The sequence below is a fragment of the Salarias fasciatus genome, chromosome 20, assembly GCF_902148845.1.
Source record: "Salarias fasciatus chromosome 20, fSalaFa1.1, whole genome shotgun sequence".
Lineage (NCBI taxonomy): Eukaryota > Metazoa > Chordata > Actinopteri > Blenniiformes > Blenniidae > Salarias > Salarias fasciatus.
The window spans coordinates 12,792,618-12,803,695 of record NC_043764.1 but is presented as its reverse complement, the minus strand read 5'-3'; the positions used below and the strand labels follow the sequence as shown (position 1 = coordinate 12,803,695).

The following is an 11,078-nucleotide window of genomic DNA, read 5'->3' as shown; positions in this document are numbered from 1 at the left end:
CTGAACTTTCCCTTTGTTTATGCTCAATAAAGGATCATGTGACAGTGAGAACGTGCTTCTGAGATGTTTCTATACACATCAGATGGTCGGACGCCACATGGAGCTGCTTTGATTTGATCTAAAGTGAGTGAAATGGAAAGACAGTGTTTAGACGCTCTTCTCAGGTATGACTGTTTTTCCTGCAGATATAGTCATACATTATCCTGTATATACCAGTTGAAAAGCAAATCATACTCACAAAACATTGTTATTTGTAATTGTGTAAAAAAGCAACATATCCTAAGCAGCATAGTTTGTGTTTTTGTTTTTCTTTTTTTTTGTAGGCTATTTTGGAAGCTATTTCCAATTGTAATTCTCTGAGATGTGACTTTAACTCATGCAATCTAATGGAAGCTTTGTACTGAAGAAACACACTTACCTTTAAGTAGTGTATTATAAGTGCCAAATGTATAATATTTGTCAAAATTGAGGAGTAGAACTGAGATTAACTGAGAATCAACAAACCAAATGCAGATTCTGTACATGCTTTATTTTACACACAGAACATCAATATTTGTTTGTTGCATCATTTCAAAGCCACAAAAGAGACAAAAAGCAAACTGCCCGAAGCTAACCACTTACAATAAGTCCAGATTTTCTACTGCAAAGTTGACATGAATAACATTTCAAGTTTGAATGAGATGAGTTTATGTGAATTGGCTAGTTTTAGATAAACTGTACTTGTGGCATTTCATCTGCTCTTTTTTCAATTAGTTTTTTTTTTAATATATATATAATTTCATAAAAAACAAATATCTCATAAAAAGTAAAATAAAAAATTAGAGACACCTTTACAGAATAATAATTCCAACATTAAAAGCAGTAAAGCACTTCCTTTCTTACAGCGGATGTGCTGAGGGACGCAGGCCAGCTACAGGATAAAGCTTCAGACGAGATGAGGTACAATCATTCATCGTACTGCATTGTGAGTCATTTCATAAACAACATGTTGTGATTCTAACAAACTCTCCTCGCGCGACATTAGATGTCAGGAACTGCTTCACCTTGAATCACGAGGACGAGCGAGTGGAGGTCGAGTGAGCCCTCGACTAAATACTGTCCAAAAAGAGTCCCGCTTCTCTCTGCATGCTAGTTAATCTCTTGTGCATCTTGGTGTGTGTGTGTGTGTGTGTGTGTGTGTGTGTGTGTGTGTGTGTGTGTGTTTGTGTGTGTGTTTGCATGCTTCAGTGTCACTGATGGGGCGGAGCTTCTCAGGCACTCTTTCCAAAGCGAAATGTCCAAAAGACTGAGGATGCTGCGGACCGCCCGGGTTCCCTGAGGGATCAGCCTCCTCGCCCTCACGGCGCCGGTGGAGCCACCGGCTCAAAGCAGCTGCATGCTGAGTCAAAGCAGCAACACTGACCTGCAGGGGGCACAAACACACACACACAGTGATTTAAACAAGTAGGGGTGGTGGTATTCCTATTCACTACGAAGAAGAGATGGCGCATGAATACAGATAATCTTATTTCTGAGTTTATTTCAACACAAAGTGTCGATGTGAGCAGTGAACGCACCAAGTAAAAAGGTTTCCTCCATGCAGCCTTCACATGACCGCACACACACCCGTCTGCAGAGTCTTACCGTTGCGGTTTTTGCCGTACCTGAAATCAAAAGAAGAGAAAGTGTCATAATGAGCTCTGAAATCGCCAACATCCACAACGCCGGGTGTCCCGAACACAAACCCGTTGAGGTTGGCGGGCTCCGAGTGGTAGGCGTGCTTCCCCTGCTCGGCCATGGAGGGCGCGTGGTACGTGCTGCCCTGGCTCTGGCTGGCCTTCAGCGGGTAGAAGTGGCTCTTGGGCTCGGTGGGGCTCTCAGGCAGGGACATGTGGTGCATGGCTCTGGGCTCCGGCCTGCCGGGGTCCGGGTTCTTGCGGTTCTTTGCGGGGGAGGACAGGTCGACCACCTGGATGTCCGGGACGCTCTCCTTCTTGGCGGCCAGCTCCGAGTGGGCCAGCTGCAGCTTCTTCATGTGGTTGATGGCGATGGCCGCGTTGTAGGCTTGCTGTGAAGCGATGAAGAGAGAGGTGAGCGACATTTTACAGGGATTGCGAGGCACCACCGGATTTGAAATCCAAATATGAAAGTCTTTTCAAATTGTGCTCTATCAAAAAATCTTTGTCTTCCCCGATTAAAAAAAAAAAAAAAAAAAAAAAAAAGCCCTCCATCACCCAGCGCTGGCCTTATTCACAGAACGCCATCCTCTTTAAGTGTCCTTAATCAGGAAGGATTTAGGTAAGCGCTGGATTAATCTATTATAAACTGCAGGTCCTCAATGAGCTCACCGCATCGCGGCCAAGGAAATCAGCGCAGTACCGACCTTCCACTTCGACTTGGCAAAGTTCTTCTGGATCTGAACGCTGACGGAGTAGTAGATGTCCTGGCTCCGCGCCGTCTTCCCGATGATCCTGGGAACCGAATGACGGAAGAAAACGCTTAACTTTATTTCAGGGAAGAGGTTAATCCCGAATCGATGTGAGCGACCTGGCGCCTCCGAAACGTCACTGTTTCTCACACAGGGAATCAGCAGGAAGCTAAAGAAATAAAATCTAACAAACTCAGGAGTGAAACATGTTTGTTTGCTGTACAATAACTGGCCAAAACATTATGACCACCTCCCTGGAGGCTACTTTTTCTTTCCTTATGTAAAACCTGTGGTATAATCTGTATTCTGAAACATGTCCATCAGAGCCAGCCTGAACTTTTGCAGCATTATTAGTATTCTCTTCAGCATCACTATTGTTAATCCTTTATAAAACACCGTCAATTGCCTTGTGTGAATGGTGCTGTTCACACACACACACACACACACACACACACACTTGCCTTGCAAAGAGAGGACTTAACTGTGTAAATATAGTGTTGCACAAAGTAAAGGAAAAGAGACAACAGTGGTACGTGCTCGTGTTCCGTTCACGTTGAACATATAAGATTAATCTTGTTCTCACCATGGATGTCTGAGCGCCTGGTCTGTGCTGTAGCGCATGTTTGGATCCTTCTGCATCATGTTACGGATGAAATCCTTCGCTGAACATTTAAAACAGACAAACAAAGAGACACATGAATATTAGAAGGAAAATAGGTGTTTGTGGATAAAGCTGATGCTCATCTGTACGTACCGGATTCTGATATGTCGTCCCAGAAGGGCGAGTCAAACTCGTACTGAGCCTTCATGATCTTGGAGAAGAGCCGTGTTTCACTCTCCTCGTAAAAAGGAGGATATCCGCAGAGTCTGCAGTAAAAACATGGAGTGTTTTAGCTGAGAACCACTAATGCATGAACACACACGCCTAATAAATCTGAATTATAGTTTTCTACATGTGATTCATAATCCATGCACTTTATTCTACTCCTGTTTATTCTCATAAAGTAGCTGATCATTGCATATTTCAGCACAATCAGGAACTTTCTGATAAGATGAAAATCTGATGGATATAAAAATCTTGGCAAATCTAAATGATATTGTTTTTTTCTTGAGTTCGCTGGTTCTAGATTTAATTTGTCATCAGATCACTGATTCAGTGGTTTTGTCATCGTTTAAGTAATGAAAAAAAAATCCCTGAACAAGTCTTGTTTCAAAAACCCTGCAATTAATGGTAAATATGTATCGAACTCAGTTTCAATTTTATTTAATTTCTTTTAAAATGAAATGCCTCTTTTGCCTGATTCCTCATGTGTTGCAGCTTCATACTTACAGGATGTAGGTGATGACTCCGATGGACCAGCAGTCTACTGCCTTGCTGTAGGGCTTCTGTGCCAGAACCTCCGGAGCTGGAAGTGTCATAAAATAAAATGCCCTCAGTGAAGAGAAACATTGGGATATATAAAGCATATTAAGTGTCCTCTTCTGGTGTCAGTTCGACTATGTTTCCTTATATTATTCTGAGTTTTTCCTGCCACCACTTTCTATTGAAACTGCTTCAGGTTTGTACTAATGGGGAACTGCTTTTACTGCACAGAGCTCTGATATGTACATTAAAGTATAATTCTGTATGATATAGCCCAGTGAAATCAATAAAATAACATTTAAACTCTATAAAGCTGAGCTAAGAAGGGAACCCTTCTCACCTACGTATCCCGGCGTGCCACAAGCCGTGGACATGATGCCGTTGTCCACCATCTTGGACAGGCCGAAGTCGCTGATCATGATCTTGGAGTCTTCGTCCGGGCTGTCGTACAAGATGTTCTCCGGCTGAACAACAGAACAAAGAGCCGTTCACACACCAAGCTCCTCAAAGACACACACCTCACTTCACTTCTTGAACTTTTCACTGTGTGCTACATAAAAAAGAATTAGACTAAGAAAATAAAATTAACTAATTAACATCACTAAAAACACTATTAAATAATAATAAATATTTCACATTAAAATACAAGCATAAAATGAATCAAATAAAATCTCAAAAAAATGTTAAGGTGACGCAATAGTTGGACAAAATGATCAAATTAAAAATTGAAAATCTACGCACACATCACTCTTGTGTTTAGTTTACTGGAAATAACAGTTATTTTTCTTACCATTTTATCTATTATTTTTCTATTTTACTTGTTGGAAAATCTCCTGAAACTAAATTCTGCCTGAAAAGAGCTTTGTAGGTCAAATCTGACAGATTTATGATGAAAGGGTGATTTACAGTCATTTCAGGGGGAGATTCTCTCCATATACACATATAAACACAGGGATGAGGGCGTCTTACTTTGAGGTCCCGGTGCACGATGCCGTTCTGGTGTAAGTAGCTGACGGCCTGCAGCACCTGCTGGATCACCTGGCTGGCGTCCTTCTCTGAGTAAACCCCCCGGTCCAGAATCCGGTCGAAGAGCTCGCCGCCTGAGACACTGACACAGACACACCCAGACGCCACGGTCACAATCCCGTCCTAAAGGTAACTTTTTAACTGGATTTTGAAGCTCATTCGACGGCTGTTTGTGCAAAACTCACAGCTGCATGATCAGATAAAAATGAGTCCGACTTTCGTAGAAATCCTCCATGCCGACAACGTTTTCATGTTTGATTCTGTTTATGGGGAAAAAGATGCCGTTATTCTGACATTCCTGCCTTAAGATGAACAGTAAGGATAGTTATTTCTAATGTAAACAGAGGAGAAGATTGAAAAACGTTTTGGAAAACTCCTAAGATAAATGTTTCCACCCATGACTTGTTAGAATTTTATAACGTAATCATAAGTTTTAATGCACTTTTTCAACTGTCATCTCTTTATATTGTCCTCAAATAAATAATCCTATATTGAAGGGTTAAAAATTCAACACAATGAGATCAGTTTTATTTTTGTTGCATTTCTTCTAAAAGCTTGGCCTTAAAAATGTGAAAAGTCAGTAATATTTAGTGTACTTTTTGGTAAATGACACTCTGTATTGGAGGACAGTAGTTCCCTTTGAGTGCGTGACATAATTAAGAGAGCTTTTAAATTAGAAACTGTGAAATGTATGTGTTTTTGGTCAAATTCCAACCTACTTTGGGAGATTTAATTGCATTTTTGGCAAAAAATGGAAAGTCATGAAGCACTGAAATGTGCTTCAACAATATCTGAGGGTTCAAATTTACAATTTACACTTGCACTTCTTATGCCCAGTACTTTGTTCAACCATAGTTATGTGAAATGCGAATGAAAAGACGAGATAAATACATTTAATGTGACATAATATGTCTAATCCCAGACTTCCCATTCAGTTTTCTCTCAGCTCTGAGTCTTATTTCCACCTCATAATTCAACAGCAGTGCTTCTTTTGCAGTTCAGTAATAAATCAGACACCAAATTCAGTAACAATCAGACACCAAATCAGACTCCATCCCTGCACCCGTTTGAGGTTTATAAGAAGTTCCCAGGCGTGTTTCTACCTTCTCAGCACGGCGATCTCGTTCTCCAGGTTGAGATCTCTCGTCTGCTTCTTCTTCACACACTTCATGGCGAACAGCTTCCCCGTCTTCTTCTCCTTCACCATGTAAACCTCGGAGAAGGCCCCCCTGTGATCAGCACACCAACACAGACGGTGTCACTGAGAGCTACTGAGGATGGCGATGGCGAAGTCAGAGGAAGTTGTTGGTAATTTATCAGGATTCATCGGTGACCTTTAAATTGTCATTTGGTTCAGGCTGCTACTTTCTCCTGGTCACATTGGTGAAATGAAAAAAAAAAAAAAAAGGATTTGGTGCTCTCGCCTCTGAGGAAGACAAAACTGGCTCATATCAGCACCGAGGCCTTTCTGACTGGAGTTTCCATGTTCTCCCTGTGCCTGCGTGGGCACTACCAAAGGTGACCATTTTACTCTGTTATTTCATTATGTCACCACAAAAGGAATATGCATGCTCATTTCTCAAAGCCAAAGCCATTATATTGTTTATGATCTCTGAAAATTTCAAAAAATAATAGATGTATTCATGTAAAAATGTCAAAAACTTAGAAAAATATATATTTGGCAACAGTATTTCATGTTTATCTGTTTATCACAGGCCTTTATTTTGAAACTCTCATGGCAATATCTGATATCAGATGTATTTTTTGACTCAGATTATGCAGGGATAAATGATCCGCCATCTGAATTTCCAGGAGGCCGTCCGTGCGAAAATAAAGCCGGGGCATAAATAGAATATCAAAGGGCCGATTAAAGACCTGCCGTGTTCCTCTGCGGCTTAGCGCTTCACCTGCCAGCAGCTTATTGTTCTGCACCGCGCCGCTCGCCGTCCCTGCTATCTTCAGCTGTCTGGGAATAGTTGTTCCGCCGGGCGGATTAGGCCACTTTATCCCTGACGCAATGGAAACGCGGCGGCGGGGCCAGGCGAGGGCTCCAGGCGCACAGCTCAGGAGCCGAGCATGTGCGTCCGGGCTCCCTGGGAACAGCGGCGTCTCAGGTAGGTCACAGACATACGGCCCTCCCTGTCCTCTGGCTGTAAGGTGATGCACAACAGTGGCTTTTTGTTTGTTTGTTTGTTTGTTTGCTTCCAGCACGCATTGAGAAAACAGTCACATCCAGGCTGTGAGCAGACTGAGGAACTGCCCGGTTACCGCAGCTCATTTTCTTTCTGGGATCCCCTTGACGGAAATATTGTGACCCTCAAGAGAAATCATCAATCAACGTCAAAACCCTCAGGAGCCATTAACGGAAAAAAACAAAAACAAAAAAAAAAAAAAACAAGCAGCAAAACAAGTTTTCATGCTTAAAACAAATTGTGCCCTTTGATGGATTTGAGTAATTGAGATGATTGCCAGGAAACCAGGAGGATGTTGTTCATGTGTGATAAGACCCTGATGGGAAATGATCGAATTAAGTGTTTTAAGCAGTCTGCAGATTCTCCTCCTGCTGTGATTAAAAAAAAAAAAAAATAAACACCAACAGAAGAGGCTAAACTGAACACCAGGGAGGAAACCAATCAGCTCCGACAGTGGAGCGTTGTCAGTGGAAACAGCCGTGTAAATTCCCTCAGTGGTGCGGCGGCTCTCTCGGGGTTTTCTGGACGATTCCAGAGCTTCCTTGCATCATTCGGTGTCATAATAAATGACGCACGTGTCGCCGACCCCCTCCTGAGTGAAGCTCCTGCTGTCGCCTCCTCAAATTGTTTGGGGAAATGAAAGCTGCCGCAGGCTAATTGAATAACAGTGGGTGGTGAACGGCACCCGGGAGGGGCCTCACCTTCCTCCCCAGCCTCATCATCATCATCATCCGATGTGCTCAGCACATCTGTTTACCCACAACATGCCAGCTCACGCCTTTATTTACTGTCGTTTCACGGGCAACCGGCGGCCCCTCGGGCCACATGTGGCCCCCATCCAATCATCTCTGGTTTTGAAGTCGGTCCTCTAACTCACTCTAAGCCACTCCACTCTCCGTTACTGCGTTTGTTTTCACATCATCCTGGTTTGCGTCTGATGCTGGATGTTTGCTGTTTAAACCAACAGAGTTCGCAACAAGAATCAGACCCTGCTGCTCTTGTATGTGAGGCGGCTGTGCGAAACGCTTCCCCACCGTGCCAACAAAAAAATATGGCGTCAGGAGACTGAAAGTTACAGCACACAGGAAAATTACAATCAAGACAAAGAGGATGATGGGAAAACTCAATATTTAGTTAAGATGAAGCAAAAAATCTTTACTACTCAGAAACTTTTTCAATAAATGTAATTTCAGCTTGAAAAGCACAGAAATCATCGGCTGATGATTAAAATAACGAGTATGTCTCTGCTATCGAAGTTCTTTTATCATGAAGGGTGAAAGTCTGACTGAGCGTGGATGTTTTCTGTGAATGAGCCGTCCCGCTGCGCCGACTCAAACAGCTCAGGCCTCTTGTTGTCTAACTCCTCAGTAAAGTAGGCCTCCTCATGCCAATCCAATCAAACCGGTAATCTGGCGTCCGGCTTCATTCAGGTCTCCTCTTCCTCAACAGAGCCGAACATCCTGTGTTCAGGGAAGGAGAAGGAGAGAAAAGGGTACTCACGATCCGAGCTCCTCCATGAAGTCGAAGAGCTCCTGGATGTTTTCCGTGTCCTTCTTCCACACGTAGTCGGCCTCCTGACGACCCATGTCTGCAGGTGCTTCAACAGGGATTTCTGCAAATGTCAGAGAGAAAGAAACATGATTGCACACGACACTGCCTCCTTAATCTGTTCAACCTCTACATGCAACCTGCAGTAAGCACAAGCATGATAATAATAATAATAATAATCCGGGCTTAATGTTGACACTCCCTCCTGAACATAAACAGAAAGTCATTGAGGATTATCCAGTCATGACCAAGCAGATATGAAGATTGGAGCGTCTGCGGCGCCGCTCAGACAGTCTGCGGCGGGACAAAGACGATCGCTTTGTCTGCGAGACAACAGGCTGTCACATTAATCCCATCTGGACGCAGCACAGGACAGTATCCACGCTGCGTGTTACAGCTCAGGTATAAGTGGGACCAACAGATAAAGAAAAGATGCTTTAAAAAAAAAAAAAATCACATGAAAAAAAACAAACATATTTGACAAAAAGTTCTAGAGAAAGAACTCACTGAGGTACTGAGAAGGATTAGGAGCACTTTAAACACTTTAAATGTACAGGTTACCTACTTTGCTCCCCTGTCCTCTTTACTCTTATATAATGGATTAGTAACTCCTGATCTGAAGACCTGACCTTGTCCCAGGCAGGAGGCTCAGTGGAGACTGGCCTCAAACAAGAAGCTCCATGAACAATCATGCCAGTTTGAAATACAGTCATGACAAGAACACGTAAAATCTATTTACTTTTTAGTGTATAATCCAAGCATGCGTCTGTTTTAATGATGTGAAAAGTAAATTGTTAATGTTTAACCTGCACCACTTTCTTCCTCGTCACTTCCATCGCTGTTCCCTGCTGTTTATCAGATTAGATTATAAAGCCCTGTGAGAAAAATCCCCAAATCACCGTTTTTTCAAAGCAAAGCTGGTTTGCAAAGTCCGAATCTGCAGCATTTTCTTCACTTGAACTGCAGCAAGAAATTCTGCAGGTTCCCGCATTGTTTGACAGTGGAGTCACGCATGCAGGATTTAATTTCAAGAGTTGAAACAACGCAGAGAAAAACTGCAGCACGTGAAAAGGAAGGGGAGAAATCATAACAACAAAACAAGCCGCAGTTGCATACGGAAAGGACGAGTCGCGCATTTTAAACAAACGTCCAGCAGCAGGTTATATCCGCGGACAGATGACTCTGCGGCAGAGAGGCGGTCTCACGTCTCACACACTCATCTCTCCGGTCAACAGCAGAATACAGATCAGCCTCAGCCTGCAGCTTTTCACACGTGAGCGCGTTCATTCAAGAAAAAAAAATAACAGAGATCCACCTGTTAAGAGCGGATCCCGGCGGCAGCCACTTACCGAGAGCCTGTGCGCTGAGGGAGCTCCGCTCTGACTCTCCTGCCAGAAGCTCGCCGGGGTCTGGGCGGATTACTCGGTCTGGGACTTCTCTAATACCTGCCGTCAGGTCGGAGCTCACAGCCATGGGGAGAGCAGAGGGGCGGGGCGGCGCGGGGAGGGGCGCGAGGAGGTGTCACAGGTGCTCGAGCTCGAGCTCAGCCCGCTGCTGATGCTGCTGCTGCCTGCCGCTGCGCCACCATCCTCCCACGCGCACACGCACCCGCATCGTGTCCATCCATTCATGAAAAAAAAAAAAAAACTGCGCACTGCAGCTACACATCACTTCTGCTTTATATTCCACATTTAGTCATTCACTTCTTTATAAATTTCGGAGTTATTATTTAGATTTAACATTTTTCAGGATTTTTTTTTTGTTTTATTTTTTGTTTTATTTTTTTGTAATTTTTTTGTAATAGAAAATAGAATAATTAGAAAAAACAACGTTTTAGTCTAATCAAATGTTTTTTTTCCTAAACAGACGTAAACAATAAAATTAAAACAATAAAATTTCTGCAATAAGATTAGATTTATCACACTGGATTATTAAATTTTTGTTTGTAAATTCATCAAGTTATAAAAATTATTATAGTTAAAATTAAAAAAAAAAATTTTTTCACACATGAAACATTAAATTCCCAATATTTCTTGTTTGTTCCCTATAAACTTGTATTATGGATTTATTCCAAAAACTCACCTCAGTTTTATTCTTTATAACTGTATGCCTGCAAGTAATGAAACTAGAAAATTGCATATTTCAAAACATTGGAATTTTCTTGAAATCTGATGCTTTATTTCTTTTAATCAGATGTGATTTCACAATGAAAATTTTAAAAAAACACTTTTAAATGCAAAACCACGATATTGAAATGTTAAAAACACTTCATAGCCTCAAACTAGTTGGTAGCAGTCCTAAATATGTGTACTAAAGTAAACACTACTATTGCACTGCTTTTATACTCATCTAAATACTGAAATGAAAGTAGGAAATTAAAGCAACAGGTAACAAAATGCACAACTTTTATTTAATTAACTAACAATAATAAGCAGAAGAATGGCATGCAAAACGGAACCCTCTTCCCAGTCTCAAGTCTTTTACAGACTTTTAACAGGTTTTCCTTCAAGATGACCTTCCTTTTTGGTCTCATCTGACCACA

General features: G+C 42.2%; 1 protein-coding gene across 1 annotated transcript; it reads right to left on the bottom strand.

The window, feature by feature from the left end:
• Positions 1 to 775: 775 nt before the first annotated feature.
• Positions 776 to 9,995, bottom strand: camk1gb (calcium/calmodulin-dependent protein kinase IGb). Its single transcript, XM_030119565.1, has 13 exons — positions 9,886 to 9,995; positions 8,489 to 8,600; positions 5,900 to 6,025; positions 4,982 to 5,056; positions 4,740 to 4,878; positions 4,111 to 4,234; positions 3,738 to 3,813; positions 3,162 to 3,274; positions 2,991 to 3,069; positions 2,363 to 2,450; positions 1,725 to 2,047; positions 1,557 to 1,643; positions 776 to 1,402 (listed from the first exon to the last, which is right to left on the bottom strand). Exons 2-12 carry the CDS (start codon positions 8,572 to 8,574, stop codon positions 1,586 to 1,588), a joined length of 1,287 nt encoding a protein of 428 aa, XP_029975425.1. The 5' UTR covers positions 8,575 to 8,600; positions 9,886 to 9,995; the 3' UTR covers positions 776 to 1,402; positions 1,557 to 1,585.
• Between the last annotated feature and the right edge of the window lie 1,083 nt (positions 9,996 to 11,078).

What these genes read in the sequence shown, in the direction of transcription:
- camk1gb (XM_030119565.1), bottom strand. Translation starts at nt 8,574, where the DNA reads ATGGGTCGTCAGGAGGCCGACTACGTGTGGAAGAAGGACACGGAAAAC. An exon ending in TCGTGCACCGGGACCTCAAA is followed by an intron (nt 4,235 to 4,739) that starts GTAAGACGCCCT and finishes TCTGTTGTTCAG; the next exon opens with CCGGAGAACATCTTGTACGA. An exon ending in GGACGACATATCAGAATCCG is followed by an intron (nt 3,070 to 3,161) that starts GTACGTACAGAT and finishes TTAAATGTTCAG; the next exon opens with CGAAGGATTTCATCCGTAAC.